The sequence below is a fragment of the Narcine bancroftii genome, chromosome 10, assembly GCF_036971445.1.
Source record: "Narcine bancroftii isolate sNarBan1 chromosome 10, sNarBan1.hap1, whole genome shotgun sequence".
NCBI lineage: Eukaryota > Metazoa > Chordata > Chondrichthyes > Torpediniformes > Narcinidae > Narcine > Narcine bancroftii.
Window position 1 is genome coordinate 44,495,214 of NC_091478.1, and position 23,422 is coordinate 44,518,635.

At 42.5% G+C, this 23,422-nt stretch overlaps 2 protein-coding genes across 17 annotated transcripts in view; one reads left to right on the forward strand and one right to left on the reverse strand.

Annotated features, from left to right (window-relative positions):
• LOC138744505 (leucine-rich repeat transmembrane neuronal protein 3-like) overlaps nucleotides 1–15,364 on the forward strand; it is a 318,566-nt gene extending 303,202 nt beyond the window's left edge. The window contains exon 3 of the mRNA XM_069900811.1: nucleotides 15,081–15,364. Coding sequence (XP_069756912.1) covers nucleotides 15,081–15,281 — 201 coding nt within the window. The 3' untranslated portion in view covers nucleotides 15,282–15,364. The remainder of the gene's footprint in view (nucleotides 1–15,080) is intronic.
• The window catches only part of LOC138744504 (catenin alpha-3-like), a 1,801,283-nt gene that overhangs the window by 1,365,843 nt on the left and 412,018 nt on the right, over nucleotides 1–23,422 (reverse strand). The window lies entirely within an intron of this gene.

The window sequence follows — 23,422 nt, forward strand, 5'->3', positions numbered from 1 at the left end:
GTGGCAGGCACCAAGAGATTTCTTTAGGCAGTCCTTGTACCTTTTCTTTGGTGCACCTCTGTCACGGTGGCCAGTGGAGAGCTCGCCATATAATACGATCTTGGGAAGGCGATGGTCCTCCATTCTGGAGACGTGACCCATCCAGCGCAGCTGTAACTATAATTTAAATGCACTTCAGTAACTGCAGAGCATTTTGGAACATGCTGAGAACATGAAAGATACTATGTAAATGTAAGTCTTCCTTTCTTTATCAGTCTTTGATGACTTAAAACAGCCGAGGAGTGAAGATGATGGGAATCCGTCCATACAGCAGTGTGAAATGGATGCACAGACTGGTCTGACACTGCCGGTTACAGGAGATATGCAGAACAGACTGCGGAGTTCAGCTTGATTTAATGGCAAACGAAATGAGAAGATGAGTCCTGGGGTAGAGAGTCTCAGCCTGATTCATTCTGGAGTAATTTCACTGAATGGTACTAGTTTTACAATTGTGTCTCCTTGGATCTCAATCTTCTAGTTGGGAAAAAGGTTTCTTTGTATCTGCATATTAAAGTAATATGTCTTTTAAGAAAAGGTCTCCGTATAAAGATGCTCAGCAAAATCTTGCCCAAATACAGTCAAAACAATCCTGCTATATAAGTGCATTTGCCGGTTGCTTGAGATTGCATGTTGCATGATTGGTGAATTAACTTCTAGGGGACGCTAATTTTAAACTTTCATATCTTTTTATCAATTTATTTTCTGTGATTTTTTTGCTGGTTGCTTGAGGCTGTTGGTTGATTGAATTCTGGATAATGGAGATTTTACTGTAATACTCAACTTGAATAATTAATTTTGTTCAGTACAATAAAACTTTTAAATAATGGTAACATATTCACATGAACATTTTATACAGACATTTGAAAAAAACATGAATATACAGTAAAACTCCTGTTCTCAAGAATTCAAGCAACCTGCCTCCTCAAACAACTGACAAAAAAAAAACAGAAAATAAATAAGTGAAAAATACGGAAGTGTAAAATAGACATGCCTTGCCTTTAGTTTTCCAGTCATGCAACACGCAGTCTCAGGTAAGTGGAAAATACACTACGCCAGCATCTATCAATCCCTATAGGTGCTGGATACCAGGGGTTCATACTGTACTCAAGTGGCTGCAGGACGATGACTTCAACAGAAAGCTGCCCTCTGCAACCTTTCCTTTCCTGTGTTGATGGCATATTTCCCAACTGCCTGACTGGGAAGCATTTCTAACATTTAATCTATACCTATAGATGTCCCCTTTAGCTGCATTTAATCAACAAGAATATGATTTTCAATCAAGTTATGGTCAACATTTCACAGAGAAAACACAGATGCAAAGTAATTATCCACTATTATCACTTTGTTTGCTTAAACATGAAGCTAGATGCATTGCAAATTCAGTCTATCTCCAAGTTGTAAGATTAATCTTTATGTGGTGCAGTCCTGGTTTACGACATGGTTCCAAAGGCATGTGTATTCTCCTGAGTTTAGACTGCTGCACTGCCCACTGTGAATATTCCTCTCAATACTCTGACCCAATGTTGTCATTTTCTCTACCTCGCTTGGTGTTAGCTTAAAGGCAATTTCAAGCTCCCGCATTCCAGTTCAGTAGCTTCACATCAATGCCTTCGATTACAGTCCCTTCCAGAGGTTAAAGCTCATACAAGTCTCCATTCACCAAACATTTATAACGTTTCATGCTTAATCTTCCATTTGCTGGAAACTTTCAAATTGGGAATGAGGATAGGAATTTCAGGAAAGTCCTGACATTTACAAAAGTAAAAGATAACTAATTCTTATCTTGTTTGAGGACTTTGAGCAGCGTTAACAGAGAACAAGGGCTGAAGAACTTCTTTGTGGTTGTAATTAATACAAAAAAGTGCTGGAGCTACTCAGCAGGTCCCACAACACCCATAGGAGGCAAAGATATATGACCAATGTTCCGGGCCTGAGCCTTTCATCAGGGTATGGTCAAGGTACCTTGACCAAAGGTTCAGGCCCAAAATGTTGGTTATATAACTTTGCCTCCTATCAATGCAGTAGGACCCACTGATCTTCTCTGGCATTTCTGTATTAACTGAATACCATCTCTGGTATTAACTGAAGAACTTTGCTGCCTGAAAAGCCCATTAGGCCAGCAGTGTCTGGTTGGGTAACAGGCTGCATTTTCTCAGATTCTCCCCTGTAAAATTCTACTGCAGTGGAATAGATGGATCCTGTGCAATTCCTGCGCTCAAAGGCCCTTCCTCCATTCACCCAATGGGCAAAGCATGAGGGTAGGGCCGAATCAGGGGAGGAAAGGGATGAAATCACTTGGGGAGGAGGTGATGGTAAACTTGAGGATCAGGTCGGAGCGTCGCCGAACAGTTTGTGGAAGGCTTTTTGAATGAGGCTGCGGTAACGAGATAAGCCATTGTAAGGTTTCTAAGTTAAAATAGATCATTCCACCTCACTTCCAACTCGAAACCCTATGGGCTGGCACCAGTTTGGGCAGGAACTCCCGCCCTCCCTTGAACTTACGACAAGTCCAGGCTTCTCCAGAGGGAGCTTTCGCTATCCTTTCAATGCATTTCCACAAGTGGACATCACACAGCTCGGTGGGCTCTTTGTATCAGGCAAGTGGAAGGGGGAAGCAGCAGGCAGCAACCCATAAGACAGACTCCCTAATTTCAGTCAATATAACTTGTTTCTAGCAGTTAAATCACATTGAGACATCGATATTGTGGTACAAGTTGGAATTTGAAATCCGAAATCTAATTTCAAGGGGCTACCTCTCGGCAGCAGCGTCCAGCTGAATTTTTGGGATGAAAGAAGAAAATCCCCAGACTGATAAAATTGCTGGAGAAACTCAGCTGCTCCCTGCAGAGTCATAGGAGACAAAAATATATATAACCAATGCTTTAGGCCTGAGCCCTTGAATTTCTGGGGTCTCAGTTTTGTGAGACATTTTCCCTGCAAAAACAACTCTTGTTTCTGTCCGTATGGAATACATCAATAAATTTGTCTGGCTATTATCAGTTTTCTTTTACATTGTCAGTATGAAGTCTGATGCAACAGGTACATCACATCCCTATCTGTAAAGAGATTTTTGTTTTAAATCCTTCTGTTAATAATTTTATAGAGTTTGTGTTCTTACAGAGGACTTCATGCAGCAAGGAGCTGTCATCAATATTTCACCCTGTAGTGTACTCCCAGTAACCACCAAGACTTGGCTGAGGGAGCGATAGGCTTTAATATACAGAAGAACCTTGCTGGCCCGGATCCAGGTACAGGAATGGAGGGAAGGGAGAGGTGGCTCGACCTTTATGGCCAGGACCATAGGGAAGGAGACATAGGGTAGGAGTCATCAGTGGGCGGGCCAGCTCCATATATACAATAGTCAATCATAACTATATACAATGGAGGAAACTTATCACCACATTCATCCCAACTCCTAACGGCTTTAGGCACTGCTGGAGTCAATCCTCTTAACTACATTCACAGCTTTTTCTGTGGACGCAAAGTCAATAAAATGATTTGTGGAGGGGAGTTTTACTTTCAGCTGCCCTGCTGTGGCTGAACCCCTCGGTTTTTACCCTGTGACTGTACCTGCAACTGTACCAATCGAGGCCACTCGAGACATGCAATAAAACAATTAGTGTGGAACAATTTCTCGCTGTTGAAAACATGCTTAATGGCTCCTATATTTGGGAGGCTTTTAAACAACTGATCTGATTGTTGGATGTTCAACTGCTCTTGGACACACTTCACCTGTTTTAACCACAGCTCATCACACATAAAATAGCCCTTATTTCTATATCTCCAGATAACACATTTGCTTTTGTTACTCCCATTTCTTTCCTGGAGTGCTTCCATCAGTTTCCTGGCGAGGAATTGTTAATTACTGGAAGGTCTTAGGACCAAATTTGAAGGGATGATGTGAAAAAGCACCGTGAGTCTCTGTCTTTGGGGTTGACCCACTCGCATGCCTTCTCTTCTGACAAACCATTGGTGAACATGCAAATCGTGGAAAATAAATAGATAAAAAATACAAAAGTTTAAAATTGGCACCCTCTAGCAGTTAGTGTACTAATCCACACAATACGGACTTTCAAACAACCGGTAAATTTACTTATCCGGCATCTACCCATCCCCATAGGTGCTGGATACCAGTGGTTTCACTGTATTTTCTTGGTCAGAATTGGATCCTTTGTTCGTGTGCTCAAAATGTGAGAGCGAATATTCTAACATTTTGTTGAGAAATTAATTCCAGAGAGCATTATCATCTAATTTAGACAGAGGATGAAATTGTTCACTTCCACCACTGACAGGACCTGCTCTGACACCACCACCCCCTCACCCCTCCCACCCCCAACACCCCCCCACCCCCACCCATGGACTCAGATAATTACAGGGCTATGTTTCCAAAGACAGAATGGAAGCTTTAATCCCAGCAAATGTAATTAGGACTCTAAGATAATGAAGAAAAGATCACATAGGAATATGTCCCAGAATATTTACGGGCATGGAGCCAAGTATTCAGACATAATCAGGCAAGCAACAAACTCGATGCGTAGGTGGAACCCAGTGAATCTTAAGGATTTTCTGAAAGAGTCCATGGATCAAATTGTCTTGTATTTGTTACACTCTAGCTGTCAGCTGCACAGACGGCTACATTAGCTGCATAGATAATGATTATGAGGCAAACTTGAAACCTGCAGGCTCCTTTCACAATAAATAGGATTTGGCTTCATCATTTGCTCTTCATATCACCAGAGTTCATTCTCTATCCTAATTATCATTCACCTACTCAGATATCCAAAATAACTTAGAAATTCACTGCAGATAGAAAAAGAAGAAATGGAAATTTGCGATTAATATGCTCGACAATATTTTTTCTTACACAAATGGATGTGTTTGTTTTTGGAGTTTCTCAGTATCAAATCGTATTCAGAAGTTCAGTAATTTATAGAAATATATTTTGTGTGAGAAAATAATCAGTTGCAGTAAAGTGATCTATAAAATACAGGGCATGACATTATAACTGGCAAGATCTGAACTGAGCTCTTCTCGTACTTGCAGTCACAGTGCCAATGTACTCTGGCTTAATTTGTAACTGTTGGATTTGTAATCTGCGTCTTGGATTAGAAGCAAAAAAGAAATACAGTCTTGCAGTGGAACTCAGCGCGTCAGTAGGAGATAAAAGAATGGTTGGCAAAGGATCTCGATGATGGATTCCGGTCCAAAACATTGATCATTCTTTTTTTCTCTCGCTAATGCTGCTCGGCCCAGTGAGTTCCTTCAGCAGATTGCGTTTCTGATTCAGATTCCAGCATCTGCTGTCTCTCATGTGTATTTTTTTGGCATGGGTTAGTACTTGGCACTTCTGGTACAAAGCCAGGTGGATAGTGTAAGGCATCTCACCTGTGGGTCAGGAGATAAATATGATTCTGGCTGATGTGCAATGAGGAAGATGTTGACGGTTAAATAGATGGCAGGAGGATTCACAGTGCAGTTTTGCTTAATCAGATGTTATAGAGTGGATACCAAGATCACAAGAAATAATAAAGCATTTTAATGTCACTAAATTATTCATCAGATTTTAAATTCTGCACATTGATTGAAATGTATTATAATAAACGTCCTCCACTCTAATGGAACTAATAGATGTTAGGACTTTTGGTGGAATCTTTTCTCATTAATGGGTCTGAAGCTGCGATATTTATAGATATTTCAGAAGTTCTTGAATTTTTCACTGGTCTAATGCTGTCTGTGGGCTCAAATTAGATTTTATCCCATGTTTCCATCAGTTCTCAGTTCATAATGGAGTCTGTTTTTCATGTTAAAGCAACTTATTCAGTGATTTAAATTAACCCTTGAGGGGGCCAAGAAGAATTCCATCCATTGCTGTCATTAGATCACTGGCCCATTATCTAGTGGTAACAAAGTGGAATTGGAACCAGCCTTTGATCATCACTGCAAACCAGTGTTACAATATGGCCCATCTGCTGTACTTGCCCCAAAGTTTTATGGAACCAATAGTTGGGAGAGGTATATATTGTGTGGTCAACAAGGATCCAATTCTGACCAAGAAAATACAGTGAAACCACTGGTATCCAGCACCTATGGGGATGGGTAGATGCCGGATAAGTAAATTTACCGGTTGTTTGAAAGTCCGTATTGTGTGGATTAGTACACTAACTGCTAGAGGGTGCCAATTTTAAACTTTTGTATTTTTTATCTATTTATTTTCCACGATTTTTTTTTTGCCAGATTCTTGAGGCTGCCGGTTGCTTGAATTCCAGATAACAGGGATTTTACTGTATATCCAATGTACCAAACATTAAATATTGTCCATCAATGTAACCGCTCATTAAGAGATAAAACCTCGTCAGTCAACCATGAGTTCCAGGAATATAAAAGTAAAATACTTCAAACCTGAAGAAAGAGTGCATGAATTGAAAATAATCTTTGGAATAGAAATAGAACATAAATAGAAACAGAGAAGCAGTGGGAAAAATTGGGGGCAAAAGGGAGGAGGAGGATGCTGAATAATGTTTCCCTCTGCAGGTCCATGGGGAGAACTGCTGACCAGGTTGGATGCAGGAGGAAGAACTTGAGCATGGATCAGTTTGGTTCAGTTTGGTTCCATGTGTGGGACACTAGGCGAATGTGTGTCGTGAGATCCCTACTTTATCATCATTTCATCTGTAGACCAAATTCAGCATACCAGATAACTCAGGCCCATGGAGAGCACAGCCAAAGTGCTCGCTTTTCTTCTACCTTTATGTCGTGTGCATTTGGATTGAATACAAATTTTAAAATAACACTTCTTTCTCCACCCACTTGCACTTTACATTCTCATCCTCACCAGCTTATTTGTCTTCTTGTCACTCGGTACACAAGCTTCTCAATCTCGAAGAACAAATACTGTCAGTATCTTGACATATTCAACACTCTCCCATTTTAATACAGCAAATGTGGCAATATTTTCCACATAATCACGTTTACTCTCTTTATTGATGTCAAAAAGATTGCAAATGCTGAAAATCTGAAATGAAAACAGAAAAGCTGAGAAATATTCACCAGATCAGCAGTTAATATTCTACACTTGAGGTTGGAGACCCTTACTCAAATGTCTGAGATTTGCATTGGGCTAAACGATATTGGATGTGAGCCGCACACACTGCAGTTGAGCCCATCACCGGACCCCTGTGGTGCTAGGATTTAATGATTGCCCAGTTCTCAATTCCCTGCCCAATTTGCTACAGGTGACACCCAATGGAGCAGATTCATGAGTGAGCAGTCACTACAAGTGGTAGACACTAATGCCCTGCTCATTGATTACCTTGTTAGTCTTCTGACAGATCGCTCTGCCAGAAATTTTAAGAATTTATATATTTGAAAAATTAAATATCTGGTAGTTACAGAAAAGCAAACATGGTCAGGAGTTACCGAACAACTAGTCCATTCACAAAACAACCAATCATCAGATGTAACCTCTCCACAGAAATCAAATAGATGCGTTGCCTTTAAAAATACAGCTGCTTGTAGCATTCACGCTATGCAGGCGTGGAGAAGAATGACATGCACACCAAAGCCTTGAAGTCGAGGTTGGTTCAATGCTCTGCCTGTCATCTTTATATGGGCCCCAGGTGCTGACATCAGGGAAGCGTGTCATCGGAACGCCAGCCTGGGAGTGACCAGAGTTCCCGCCACAGCTCGCTGTCTTCCCACCTTGCAGGAGGTCAATTGAGATGACGGGCAGTGTCACCCCCCCCCCCCAGGTTCGCGCGGTCACCACATTCATCAGCCATTTTGAGGGCCAGTCCACATTTCCGTGGATAGGTTGCTACACAACCCTCCCCCTACCCCCCAGAACCAGGGATCGGGCCGTGGTCCATCGCAGGGTAGGAGTGGAGACTGGCTGGTTACAGTCCAGATATGCTGGTTTCAGGTGGTCGACGGTAAAAGTCTCCTCCTTATCGCCGATGTCGAGAATGAAAGTGGAGCCATTGTCCCTAATGACCTTTTAGGGCCCCTCATAGGGTCGCTGTAGGGGCAGTCAATGCACGTCCCTTCGCTCAAATACATACTGACAAGTCTAATTCCCTGGGGATGTTATATTTGGGCTGGCCATGTGGAGGGTGTTGCTGCGGGACCAGAGACCACAGTTTTCACCACAAGTTATGAAGGGTTGTCGTAGTCCTTCTGGGCATTTGTCAGGGGACAGGAACTACCCAGGAATGATTAAGGGTGCGTGGAAGACCATCTCCGCCACCAAGGTATTGAAGTCTTCCTTCAGTCCAGTGCGAATCCCCAACAGGACCCAAGGCAGTTCGTCCACCCAGTTGGGACCCTTGAGCCAGGCCATCAAGGCTACCTTGAGGTGCCTGTAAAACTGCTCCACCAACCCATTGGCCTGAGGGTGGTACGTCATGGTATGGTGGAGCTGTGTCCCCAGGAAGTAAGCCAGCGCTGCCCAGAACCCAGAGTAAATTGTGCCCTTGTCTGAGGTTAGGTGCTCTGGGATCCTGAATCTGGACACCCATGTGTTGATGAGTGCCCTGGCATAGGTTTCTGTGGTGGTATCAGCCAATGGGACTGCCTCAGGCCACCTTGTGGAGCGGTCCACCACGGTCAGCAGGTTTCTCGCCCAACTGGAAACTGGTAGCAACCCCACTATATCAATATGTAGGTGACTGAACCTGCGCTGGTTCAAAATCTGTGTGGGTACCTTTGTGTGAGTCTGCACTTTTGAGAACCGGCAGTTCATCCAGGTTTTGGCCCATGGGCTGACCTGCTTGCAGAAGCCATGCCAGACAAACCTGCCAGCCACCATCTTGACTGTGGCTCATATTGCCAGATGCGCCAGGTTGTGGATGGTGTCGAAAACCTGGTGCCTCCATGCGGCCGGGACGATGAAGCGTGGGCTGCCAGTAGTGACGTCGCACATTAGTATCCAGTTACCTGGGTCGACGGGGGTGTCTTCCAGCCTGAGACTAGAGATGGCTGTCCTATACATGGGGATCTCAGGGTCCTGCTGCTGCGCTTTGGTGAAGGCCACATAGTCAACTCCCTGGGACAGGGCATGGACCCACTCTATCGTGGGGCATGATAGTTGCTTTTTCCTGCGATGTGCTGTATGTCTGTGGTAAATTCGGACACATAGGACAAGTGTGTCTACTGCCATGCCGACCACATGTCCGATACCTTATGGAAGGCGAAGGCCAGTGGTTTGTGATCAGTGAAGACTTTAGATTGTTGACTTTCAAAAAAGTAATGGAAATGTCTTTCCACCAGGTACAGTGCCAATACCTCTCGATTGAAGGTGCTTTGGGGGAGTGGGTGGGAAACAGGACGAGATGTCTGCTGAAAAAAGCCAGAGGTTTCCCTCTTCCTCTGGGCTGGAGGCATCGACTGTCAGGGCAGTAGGTGCCTCTGGTCCGGGGTGTACCAGGAGGGTGGTGTTGGTCAGCGTGTCTTTAGCATTCTGGAATGCCTTCAAAGACTCATCATCCCAGGTAATGTCTTTTGACTTGCCCGCCATCAGAACGAAGAGGGGGGGCCACATGATGCTGGCTGCTGCCAGTATGAACCTGTGGTAAAAGTTTATCATACTGGCAAATTCCTGTAGCCCCTTTACTGTGCATGGCTTAGTGAAGTGCTGGACCTCCTCGACCTTTACGTGGAGGGATGTTGCCCCATGTCTATTTATCCTGTGCTTCTGGAGATCAATATAGTCCAGGACAAATTGGCACTTTGCAGCGTTATTTGTCAGCCTGAATTCACACAACCAGGCGCACAGTTGTCTCAGGTGGGTGGCGCGGTCTTTGCGGTTGCGGCTGGTGATGAAGAAATTGTCCAAATAGACGAACGTGAATGGGAGGTCTTGGCCCATTACGTCCATCAGCCACTGGAAAGTTTGTGCCACATTTTTCAGACCGAAGGGCATGCGTATGAATTCGAACAAGCCAAAGGGGATTATGATTGCAGTCTTAGGGATGTCCTGGGGTGAACTGGGATTTGATGGTACCCCTGGATGAGGTCCATCTTGGAAAACATCCATGGTCCATGCAAGTTGGCCACAAAATATTGGATGTGGGGCACAGGTGGCCTCGTTGAGGTGGTGGTTGTTGGCACATGGTCTCCCTCCCCTCCGCTGTTTTTGGCACCTTGTGGAGGGGGATGCCCAGGGACTGTTGGAGTGCTGCACAATCCCCAGCTCCTCCATTTTCTTAAAATACTCCTTCACTTGGCCGAGCTTTACGGGAGGGAGTCAGTGCACCCTGGTGTGGAGTGGGGGCCCTCAATCAGAATCTGGTGCTTTGGCTTGGTTGTGGAGAACTTTAGCACCACTATTGAGGGGAACTCCACCAGGATGTCGACGAATTTGTTATCTGAAAGTGTTATGGAGTTAAGGTGGGGGGTGGGTAGCTTGGCTTCCCCCAGAGGTAGTGTCTGAAAAGTTGTGGTATGCACCAAGTGCCATCCATTAAGGTCGACAAGCAGGCAGTGGGCATGAAAGAAAATGGCCCCACAAAGGGGCCAAAAGTCCAGTAGGAGGAGCTGTTGGCTGCTCTCAGCGCTGGGCATGTTTGCCCTGTCCCCCAATCCATCCATATACAGCAAGTGGGTGGCACACTCATGCCATGTATTTTCCTTGCTCCAGAGGCTCCTGTACAACTCCTGCCACACTATCTTAATCAAGTGCGCTCACAACATAGAAGTTAGTGGGTGACGTTGGCTGCGGTATGTCTAAGGTGGAACTGAACCTCAGCCTGCTATTTGAACTACATGTGTGGCTGTGACACCCAAAACGTTGGGAGCCTGAGTGAGACCGGGTGGATGGTTGCTGGCTCCACCTGGTCTATCACCTTTGTGTCCAACTGCCAGTTGAACCAGTCAGTGTCACCAATGTAGCATCCTCAGAGCGCTGGGCTGGTATTGGCCGGCATTTCTACCACAGTTCACCATCTTCCCATCATGCGGGAGGGCACCTGGGACGACAGCCTGTGTCACTCCCCCCCCCCCCCCACCAGGGCTGCATGGTCGCTGCGTTCGTCAGCCATTTTGTGGGTCAGTCCGGGTCTCTGAGCGTGGGCTGCTACACTGCCAATTCACAGCAAAGGGCCACTTAAGAGATTTGCTCTGGAAAATGACAAAATGGCAAAGCAAATCTCTGCTATTGACACTTGTAAAATAATTTATCAAACAATATAACATTCATTGATATCTTAAGGCCACCAAAACAAGGCACTAGATGTGGGACCTTCTGGTGCTGCACCTCCGGAACTACAGAGAGAAAGACAATAAATGTTCATGTTCATTGACCCACAATGAAATTGTTCATTTCAAACTTGGGAAAAATCGATCTGCAAATAGTTTTCAGGACACAGTCCAATGTAACCCAGGGAATGCCTGTATGGTGCGAAGATAGACTTTTAATTGACAGCACTGTGTGCATCCATTGTTGCTGGTGGTACAGGGAGTATGAGTTGGCGGTGCACACAGATACCATACAAGAAGGAAAATGATTTTACTCAGAAAATTTTATCCATTTAATGAGTAAAGGGAATTGATAGAATTTACAATGAATGTGGAATAATTTCTCCAGGAAAATGTTATGGATGGAGTTAAATATCATTTCAATCTTCGTCTCCAAGCTCTGCCTGGCTATAGTATGATCCCTTTAAACAACCTTAAAGATCCAACTCCCTTCCGTCACATGGTACCATGGTTACTCCCTGCAGCTGGTCCTTCTGCATTACAAACTTTTCTCAATATTTATAAATCTTCATGATGATAAACATCTCCATGGAGAGGTGAAAATATTAACTTGGGTCAAATTGGTAGCACCAGAAAATGAAGTTCTGTGATGCAAAAATCAGGGAACAATTTTACCGAGGCATCTGATGGTGTCAAATTGGAACATAATGTTCCAAAAGGGGCCTAAAATTACACTAAAATTAGAAGCATTCAATTTTTCATGCTCATCTGGCAGGTCAGGCAGCAGATCTTGCCTCTCTCTTTACAGATGTGGCCTGCAATTCGGGATTTTTTCTCTGTTTTTATTACGTTTCAGTATCTGTCACGGTTGTTGAATTAGCATTATGGCATCAGTCATTTTGAGCTGCTCCTGGCAGGTCCTCCACTTACATGCATTACAATCATTCTTATTGTCATATCCTGATTCTGACACCTCTGAAGCTTCAAATTCCTTGGAGTAAACGCCTCTAGTGGCCTGTCTTGGTTCACCCACGTTGACACAATGACCAAGAAAGGGCACAAGTGCCTCTTCTCACTCAGATGCCTGAGGAAATGTTGTATGTTACCTACGTCCCTCGACAGCTGCTGTAGGTGCACCATTGAAAGTGTCTTGTCCCTCCTATAGATGCTGCGTGACCTACTGTCTTTTCTGATCACTTTTGTGTATTGTACTCAATGCCAGCAACTCCATACTTTCCTGTTTAACAACTAAAACCATGTTGCCTTTGCTCTGAGCTAACTGATCTCTCCCTATAACTCTGCACTTCTGTCCTGTGTTCACCTGTTTTTCGTTCAGGTGCCTTGCCATTCCACTTGGGCAATCATGTCTCTCCCTCCATCCATTACTTGCTGTACTATGTATGAAATATTTAGCTTTTTAAAAAAAAATTATTTTTCATTTTCATCAATACATACATATAATTCTTCATCGTATAACAATAGAATGTAATAAAAATTATACAAAATGATATATATATATTTTTTTCTTTTTATCCCCATCCCCCCCCAAAAGAAAAAGAAAAGAGAAAAAATTAAAAAAACACCTGAATTTATTTATCATTCACTATTCATATATTCCTAACATATTATTCAATCCCGTACATATTAATTGGGAGGAGCAGGTATTATGGACGATGTGGATAGACTCTTACTGGTGAAATCCATATATGGTTTCCAAATCGTATAAAAATTCTCAGGCTGATTCCTTATATTATAAGTAATATTTTCCAATGATATACAGTTTTTAATTTCCATATGCCATCTATCCAACCATAAAAAATTATTTGACTTCCATGTTACTAACATATATTTGCGTGTCACCACTATTGCTACACTCAAAAATTTTTGTTGATATTTGTCTAACTTTAACTTAGTATCAATGTCATATAAATCACCAAGCAAAAATATTCTGGGATCTTTATCTTCATAATTTGTCCAAATTAAAATATTCAAGTCTTCCCAAAATTTTCCCACTTTTTCACAAGACCAAACTGCATGTAATTAGGTTCCTGTTTCTTTGTTACATCTGAAACATTTGTCAGAATGATTTGAATTAGTCTAGGTAATTTATATGGAGTATAGTATAATTGGTGTAAAAATTATATTGTACTATTTGATATCTAACATTAATTGTATTGGTTAAACTCTCCTGGCACAATCTTGACCAGGCCTCATCATGAATTTGTATATTTAAATATTTTCCCATTTTAAAAAATTTAAATAGTTTCTTTTTCTGCATTGTGTCTTGTAATTATATATACATATTAGTAATACATTTATCAATAAATATAAAAATTATTAAATATTCAAATGGGCTCTGTTCTGGAAGTCTAAAATTCGCACCTAATTTCTTTTTTAAATATGATTTAATATGATAGTATGAAAAAAGTTTTATTTGGAATATTGTATTTCTCTTTCATTTGTTCAAAAGTCAAGAAAAAATCTTCTAAGAAACAATCTTCTATTCTCTTTATCCTGTTATTGTGCCAGATATCAAAGAAAGGATTATTTAAAATAAAAGGAATAAGTGGATTTTGCTTTAACATCATCTTAGCTATTTTGTAGTTCTTTGTATATGAATTCCATTCCATATCTTAAATAAATGTTTTAAAATTGGTACTCCTTTCAAAGGTTCCTCATTCCATTTATACAAAAATGTTCTGGATTAGTTTCTCATTTCGATCTAGTTGTCTTCTCCCCAATTTGATAACAGAAGGATAGAAATCTTAATTGAGCTGCAAAAATTCAGCAACTGTAATTCTCCCTGATCAAATTTCCAAATTAGCTTTTCCAAAGCTATCCTTGGCATTTCATCACGCTAAATAAATTTTCTTACACTTTCATTTAATTATCGAAAAAAACTTTGTTGGTATTGGAATGGGTAACGACTGAAATAAGTATTGCAACCTTGGAAAAATATTCATCTTTATACAATTTACCCTTCCTATATGAAATGTCTAGTTTGATGGCTTGAAAAACAAACTTTCTCGCTGTAGCATGGTATAGGTGACAAATCTGAAACTTGAGCCAGGTGGACTGAAGTACGAGTTGACTTGTCAGGAGGAGTATGCAAACAAAGCTTGTTACCATATCTCAGAGCATGTGACAGTAGACAATTCAATTTGATTGACTTAAGATCTAAAACACTGCCATTTCACTCAGAAACTCTATTGACTATCCTCTCATCCTTTTCCTCAGCTCCACCATTTCTGTTGGAATTTATCTTCCTTGCTTTCCCATCTCATTTTTTTATTGATCAGAAGACCCAGACAAGCTGCTGGCTCATGTCCAAAGCAGGTATGAGGAAGGAGACTTGGACATGAGCCAATATTAGGGGATCTTATGGGGAGGGGCTACAGGTAGACAAGGCGGGCCAGCTTGCCCAGCCCAGTGAGGATGTTCCCGGACATGCCCACAGTCCCCTGTTCCATCACATACTTTCCTTTTGCTATCTCCGTCATCTCTTTCACATTCCAATTTTCTTCAGCTTCCAATGAAGAAGCTTATCTGTTAACTGTGTATTTTTCCTCCACAGATACTGTTATTTTTATTTCAGATAATCAGGACCTAAAGTGTTTTGGATTAGATCACAATACCTTATGTTACACATTTAAACAAGAAAGTCTGCAGATGCTGGGGTCAAGTGACAAAGGGCCCAGGCCTGAAACATTCCCATGAATGCTGCATGACCTGCTGAGTTCCTCCATCTAGCATGTTTGGGTATTTCACATTGTCTCTGCACTGGAACAGTTTAAAATGCTGCCATCAAAGATGGTTATATTCATCTGCGCTGTCTTTTCTTCCACTTCCAGATCCCCATTGCCATGAGTGTCTCGACCTTCCTCACCTATGACCAGCCAGCACTGAGCTGTTGTGGAGCGCATCAGGGACACCTGACTCACAAGCAGTATGAAATGCAAACCCACAAGGACAGCCCAGATAGTCACAGAGAGCCTGGCACAGAACTGAGCACAATAGCAACAGTGACATGCTCCGGCAGCCATATTCAGTGACCCAAACCCTGACTAGGGCGCTTCAGATTATTGCCATCCACAATGATGGACTAAAGGAGGACAAGGCCTAGACAGCTGAAAGACAACAAGGGAGACCTGTGGCCCACGGCATAAATCATTTTGTTAATGCAGAGATGCTGCTGCCAGAGGTCAGACTGAAAGTGACACGGATTTCACTGAAATTCTTTATGTTTGAGTTTGTACTGATTTTATTCGTGCAGTATTTTTTAAAATGAGAAAGCAAAGAACTTGTACAGATTTTATTCAGTATTCTTGTCTTTAACAATCCACTTGTACATACATGAGTTATTTAACATGGTGTAAAGATGCAGTATTTTTCATAAAGATTATGCTTTGAAAATGACAAAACTGAAATAGCTAATGACAGTTGTGCATTTATTTTCAGTCTGTTAGTCCTCAGTGTTTATAGAATTGGAATGCTAATTGAAAATGTGTGTATTATTTTAAAAAAAACTATTGCTAAAAAGGTCATTTTTTTTGTAAAATAGAAAATAACTAGTTTTTTTTGTTTGCAGCCAGATTTCTCTGCAATACTGACTGAAAAGTCATTAACCAGACCCAAGTCATTGTCCTGTGGTATTTGCCTTTAAGTATATGTTGTGATTATATGCAGCAAGTATTATTTATTAATCCATTTAATGCACTTATTAACCCCAACAGAAAAACATAATTGGATAGTTGGCATTTCTCACAAATTTATTGTGAGTTTCACAAGAAGGCTTTTGGGACCTGGTTAAAGTGAAATATTCTGAGGCAACTGAACAGCAACGTGCAATAATTAGACATTTTCTAACATTTAAAGCTTATCAAACTTATAAATAGATAGCGAAGGGGAACAGAAGCAGCAGGGCTGCCGATCCATTTCCAACATGTTTGTCATTCTGCACCAAGAGGTCGGAATGCCAGTGGAAACTATTCTCCTTTCCTAAGATATAGAACAATCTCACAAGGAAAGCAAATTACATACTCATTCCAATTTGAGATGCAAGCTCCCAAGTATTAAACATATATTGCTTGATGTTCTCCCCAACTGAAGGAAGCACGATGTAATATTGATAACTGGGGCAGCTGATAATGACACAGTAGCACCTGCAGGATGAGAATTGACTTGTTTTGATTCAAGCTGGGTGCATATTTGCTGTAGAGCATTTTAGGCAGAGAAACCTGGCAGCATTTTGTGCATGAATCGCATAAAGTTAGTGCATAGGTGCAGCAGGTGATCAAGAAGGCCAATGGGTCATTGGTCTTCATCGCGAGAGGGTTTGAATTAAAAAAGCAGGGAGGAACTGCTGCATCTGTACAGGGTACTGGAATACTGTTAGTAATTCTGATCTCCTGACTTGACAAAGGATGTACTGGCTCTGGAGATGGTGCAGAGGAGGTTCACCAGGTTGATTCCAGAAATGAAGGGGTCATCTGATAGGATTAAGTAGCCTGGGATTATGCTCAGTAGAATTTAGAAGGAAGAGAGACATATAAAATTGGGGAAAGAATAGATAAAATAGGAACAGAGAGGTTGTTTCCATTGACAGATGAAACTGGAACGAGCAGACATTCCCTCAAGATTTGAGGAAATAGACTAAAGGCAGACTTAAAGAGGAAATGCTTCTGCCAGAGGGCATGGAAATCTGCCGAATTCCTGGCCAAGGAGCAGCAGCGACTGCCTCATTGAATGTACTTAAGTCACAAATAGATAGATTTTTTTTTAAATGTAAAATTATAGGTTAGGGGAAACAAGCAGGTAAGCAGAACCGAGTCCAAGGCCAAAACAGTCATGACCTTACAGAATGGTGGAGCAGGTTCGACAGGCCAGGTGGTCCGTTCCTGCTCCTATATCTCATGTTCTTCTGAGCAACATTGCCTGCCATATTTGTTATGATAGACCATGGAGAATGCGGAGAGAGCTGACTGGGACATTAGACCACAGGCGTGTAATTTAATATCAGTGTGCTACAATGGAGATCATAACTCTCGCTATCACCCTCTCAGTCTCATGCAACTGAACATGAATATTAACAAGGCACACATTAACTGTAGGTAAGGAGCTGACTGATCTCTCCTGTTACCGTTAAGGCCGTAAGCACTTTGCTGAAGTCCACAGGTGATGGAGTGGCAACAGTGGAAAATCTTTTTGTTGTCTTCAAGCTTTTGTGCTAGCCCACTTGTTCCCAATAATGAATACAGTAGTCAGCATTTCCTCAAGGTGCACTCTGAGTGGCTGAAAAAGTAGAGGGTACACAGAGGGTGGACGGTGAGGAAAAGGACCCATTTGCCCATTCAGCAAGCTTCCACCGTACATCCCCTGTGGAGCTGATCATCACACCGTCGTAACAATAAAAATGTCAATGGATCAAAGCAGGTAAAAGTTTAATCACTGGATAAAAGCATCCTCTTCAAGGTGATGATATTGAGGAGCTGAACCAAGTAAGATTCTGAGGGTGTCGAGTTGGAGGCAGATTTGATTAAGCAGCTGCCTGTTTAAATCAAAAACACAAACTGCAGGAGAAGATCAGCAGGTCAGTGTCCTTTAATTAGCTAAAGTGAAGATACGTCACCGACGTTTTGGGCTGGAGCCCTTCCTCAACGTATGAGAGAATGCCGGCAGGCATCCGAACAAAAGGGTGGGGGGAAGGGGGAGTGGCAAAGGCAGGATATGATAGGTGGAGGAAGGAGGGAGGGGACAGTAGCAATGAAGGGGAGGAGGGATGGCTGGGTGGGTGAACTCGAAAGACAGGAAAAGGGGAGGGGGAGAAAAGAAGTAGGTTTAACGGAAAGCAGTAAAGTCAATGTTAATGCCATCTGGCTGGAGAATGCCCAGTCGGCATTCTCTCATACTTTGATGAAGGGCTCAAGCCTGAAACGTCGGTGATGTATTTTCACCTTTGCTACATAAAGAACCCTGTTTGACCTGCTGAGCTTCTCTAGCAGTTTGTGTTTTTTTACTGCAACTGCAGAGACTACAGAATTTTGTGATTTAAAAATCGGAGTCGAGGAATTTCTTCTCTCAGAAGTGATGGCTCTTTGGAATTCCCCTGCCATGAGAGTTGTGGAAAATGAATGAACGAATAAATAGAAGGCTGAGGGACAGTTTTGAATAAAAGGGGAATCAGGAGTTAGGATAGAGATCAGATCATCTGTGTCCTTTGTAGAATGGCACCACGGGCTCATGAGGCCAATTGGTTTCTGATCTAACCTCATATTCTCAAATGTCAGATTGAAAGCCCAACATTCTTTGTTATTCTTGAAGTCCCCCTCTTTTCTAGCTTCCATATTATTTCTTTTAAAGATGCTGGAGTAGGCTGAAAGAGTTTTTCTGGATTAAATTGGAGGCATCTGTCTGCAAAGGCCATCCAGTTGTCATTTCAAACCCGCCTTCCCATTTTCACACTGACCTGTCCACCCTCCACTGACGGGGTTGAGGTCAAATTCAAACTCAAGGAACAACACCTCTTCTTCCACCTGGGAAGCCTACAACCTAATGGAATGGAATGTTCCCCTCTCCTGTTCTGATTCCTTTCTGGTCCTCTCCTCTTTTTTTTGTCTCCTTTCCAATCTTCCTGATTCCCCCTCCCCCCACTCACTCATTTACCATAAATATTTGTGTATAATGCAAAAAATTTTGTACTGAAATTCAAGCTCAAAGTGGGGGTGGGGGAGTCACATTATACACGAGGCTATTATTTTAACAATTTTTTCTGCCAGGTTTAACGATAAGTAAGAATATTAGCAGCCATCTACGTTGACGGCAGCATGACTCAGGCGTGGGGGGAGAGATGGCAGCGCGACTCAAGTGGACGAGGGGGAAGAGAGACGCCAGCATGGCTCGGGCGGGCGAGGGGAGGGGGGTTGTATTATTTACAGAGGTAACATTTTTCTCCCTTTTTCCCCTCAAAACTAGGTGGGGGGGGGTCACATTTTACATGAAACGCATTATGCACAAATATTTACGGTACATCCCCCACCCTTCTGGGTCCATGTAACTACACATACATTTCACCCATTGGACCCCCTCGTCTGGTGGTCCCACCTGTCCCCATTTTCTCCCCATGATGCTTTCATTGCCTCCATCATCACCCTCTTTACTTACCAGGTTCCAGCATTAATAGCCTTTGATCCCACATCAGCGACAACCAGTAGTCTCCACCTTTCCCCTCCCCGGCTCATCTGCCTGCAACATGCCTCCTCTTCTGTCTCACTCCTCTCTCTCATGCTCCCTAACACCTACCATCACCTGCCTGCATCTCCCAATCCACCCCTCACCCTATCCGTCAGTCCATCCTTCTTCACACCTCCCCTAATGGTCTGTCTCATATTCCCCGGTAGATATCAGTCACTATGACTGGGTTTCATCCTAAAATATCATTAGTTCCCTTCCCCCAACTATTGAAGCTGCTCAATCCACTGAATATTCCTTCAGAAGATTGTTTCTCTTTTTGGATGGATGAAGTGAAGTATATTATTTTTCCTCATACATAGCTATCCAATAATCTCTGCGTTGCATGGGCTCATTAACCAGAGCATCACAGTTCTCTACATCTACCACATTTCAAATTAAACACAGGACAAAAGGTAAGACCTGATTTAATTGATTATATATTCGGGCACCCATCAGAATATGAGAAGTTAGGGCAGAAACGATCAGCCTCGTGAGCCCGTGGTGCCATTCTACAAAGGATACATGTGATCTGATCTCTATTCTAACCCCTGACTCCCCTTTTATTCAAAATCATCCCTCAGCCTTTTATTTATTCATTCATTCATTTTCCACAACTCTCATGGCTGGGGAATTCCAAAGAGCCATCACCATTCATTGGACAAGGAAGATTCCAAATAAAAGCTATTCCATCAATTTACCAGCGCAACAACCTGCAACCAGCATTCGAACTGTCGAAAGTCTCGTAATGTCACTGACAGTGTTTCTCTGCAATGTCCTCATTTAGCGTGAGCTGCTAAAGAAGTAACATAATAAAAGCAGGCTCATCTGACAAAAAAAGATGAAATTATTGAAGTCCACCATTACACCTGAACCATCTGTCACCAGTATCACAAAGGTGTGGACTGTCCATTTCCAGTGAATCATCACCATTGATCTGCTGTTGTCTCGGTTTGAGCATTGGTTCATTCCCAGAGAAAGAAATAACACTAGGTCTTTGGTTGCTGCCGATTCTCAAGGGGAGAAGTAAGCATAGGTGGGGGGACGGCGGTGGGGGAGCAATGAGTGAGAAAGTAAACGACAATGTGGAAATAAAAGAAAATGAGGGAGAGAGAGGGTAGCGGCTGGGGCAGAGAAAATGAACAAGGAAACTACGCAGTGAGAAAAATCCACAGGGAGGAAATGCACAAAAGAAAGATGACGAAAGGCAATGACCGAGCAAGGAATAGACATTGCCTCCCCTTCCTTCTTTAGAATTGCAGAAACCCAGACCAGCCTGTATCACAAGGCCACCACACTGAATGATAGGAAGAGAGATCCAAATATAAAGGTCACTTTTTGGTGTTAGACAAAGTGGTTCAGAAATAAACATGTCAAAATTTGGTAATAAGAGTTGGCATATTTTTCTAGGTCACCGGAGAAGCTTGTGCAGGCCAAGGTTGGATGGGGATTTATCAGGTTCCTTGGTGCGCTGGGGCATTTCAGCAAGAATTAGCCATTTAGGCCAGCACCTCTGCAGATGTTCACCTGTACAGATGCTTGTCATTTGAAGCTCAATAACAGATCCTGCTCAATACAGTGAGAACAGAATAGGTTTCATAATCATGAGAAAAGATTAAAAGCTTTTGTGCAGTGAGAAGACAGGAACCAAATGGAATTGATATTAAACAAAATCACGTGAGGAATCACATAATAATGTGAATAATTAAGTAGAGGATATTTTGTGATGAGGTTAAATGCTTCATATGTAATAATGTTATAGTTAAGATACCAGGACCTGTGTTGGTCAGGACAGAGTTAATATTTCCAACGTGTACTTTTTGCAGCCTGCTGTGGGCAAGCTTTCTAGATCAGTGATGGGTGATTATATTGTAGTAAAACAGCGGGAAACATAAAAGTGCTCACTTCGAGGCTTGGGTAGTGAGCAATTCCATTCTCTCATCCCTTAATATTTTGTCGAATGCCCCGTTTTTCATTCCTCTTATAGTACTTGTTCACAAGATGCTGACGAGGCTTTGCTGGATTATGTTCTTGTGAGTTGAATGTAAATGTGGAGCCATAATCCGGAATTGTCGCCACGTCATTATTGTGTTTGATATCAAGAAGGAAGGTTCGATGCTGCAGGGTGATATGAAGTGGACTGGTTAGCTGGGTTTATCAAGGAAAAATAGCATTCAGGCCAGTCAGATGATAATAAACCTGAACTTGAACTTCAAAAGGCAGTGCAGTTGTGGAGGGCCAACGAAAAAGATACCATAGGTGCAGTGGAACTAAAGGGACTGAGTGAATGTGAACAGATCCCTCAGGCCTGTGATTATAAAGGCATACAGGATATTCGACATTAACAGATGAGGTAAAGAGTACAAGCAAATCTTTGGAAATATTGTACTACTTGGTACTGTAAGCTGCAGAGATTAGGAGGAAATGACGAGGATGGGGTTATTTTCTTTGGAGCGTTGAGGGAAGATTTAACTAAGGTGCATAAGATTCTGAAGGACTCAGGGAATTCAGGAAGAATATTAGTCATTTTGCAGCGAAACCAGTAATTGGGGAACATAGATTTAAGTTGGCTGGTGAAGGATTACCGGGGATTGATGGAAGTTTTATTTTCCATCTGAGGAAGGGTGGGGATCGATAACTTACTTTTGTCTCTGCCTACCATTTGATATCTGAAAAGATGGAATTGTGTTTAAAATGTATCTGGGTGAAAACTTGAATTGCCATTAGATACAAGGGGAAGCATTCATTTTGGCTGCCATTAACATGATGGGCCCAATGGTCTGAGCATCAAGTTTCAAAAAAAAAAACCCTCCAAACCAGGATTTTCACAGAAACACAGTAGTTTTATGCTCACCATTAACGACTGGCTTTTTTTTAAATGGTGGACATGGATAGAATAAATTGAACAAGTTATTCCCTTCAGTGGATAGTTCAAAGACCAAGGGACATAGATTTTCAGTCACAGGGAAGAGATGCAGAGAACATGTGCAAGTCTGATAGAGTATTCACTGACATGTCAAATCTCTGCTGACTTCTGAGAAAGTAGCCGCTTTTGTGTGCCTTATTCACGGCTACTTTGATGTTCTGGCTCCAGGAGAAGTTGCTGTTATATGGACTCCTAGGAGATTGAATGTACATTCTCCCCACTCCATAAATGGAGACAGGTGTGTGGCCCCTTCACTCACTCCCCCCTTTCCTTAAGTTCACAATAAGTTCCTTGGTCTTGTTGACATTGAGAGCAATATTGATGTTCTGGCACCACCTATCAGGCAGCACGGTTGGCGCAGTGGTTAGCGTAATGTCATTACAGCACCAGCGATTGGGACTGGGGTTTAAATCCCATACTGTCTGCAAGGAGTTTGTACATTCTCCCTTGTGTGGTAGGTTTTCCCCTGGAGGCTCCGATTTCCTCCTATTGTTCGAAACGTACCGGGGGTGTCAGTCAATCAGGTGTAATTTGGCGGCACGTGCTCGTGTACAGAAATGGCCTGTTACTGTGCTGTATGTCTACATTTAAAAAAAAATAAAATTTAAATTTAAAAAATCGCCATTCTGTATCCTGCCTCATCATTTCTTATTATTTGGCCAACAACGGTGGTGTCGTCAAGGAAGTTATAGATGATGTTGCAGCCAAAGTTAGCTACATAATCGCAAGTGCAAAGGGAATAGAGCAGGAGATGGAGCCTTGGGTGCCCCTTTGTTGATGGTCAGTGAAGAAGAAGTGACATTGCCGATTTACACTAGTTGGGGTGCACTGACGAGGAAGACAGGGATTCAGTTGCAGATGGATGAACAGATCGTTTAGTTTGATCATTAGTTTTGCTAGCATGACAGTGTTAAACTCCAAACTGTAGTCAATGAACAACAACCTGACATAAGTGTTCCAGTGATCCAGGTGATCTAACGCCGAGTTGTAGGTCAACAAGACGACATCCACCTGTTGTCTCAATAGGTAAACTGAAGTGGG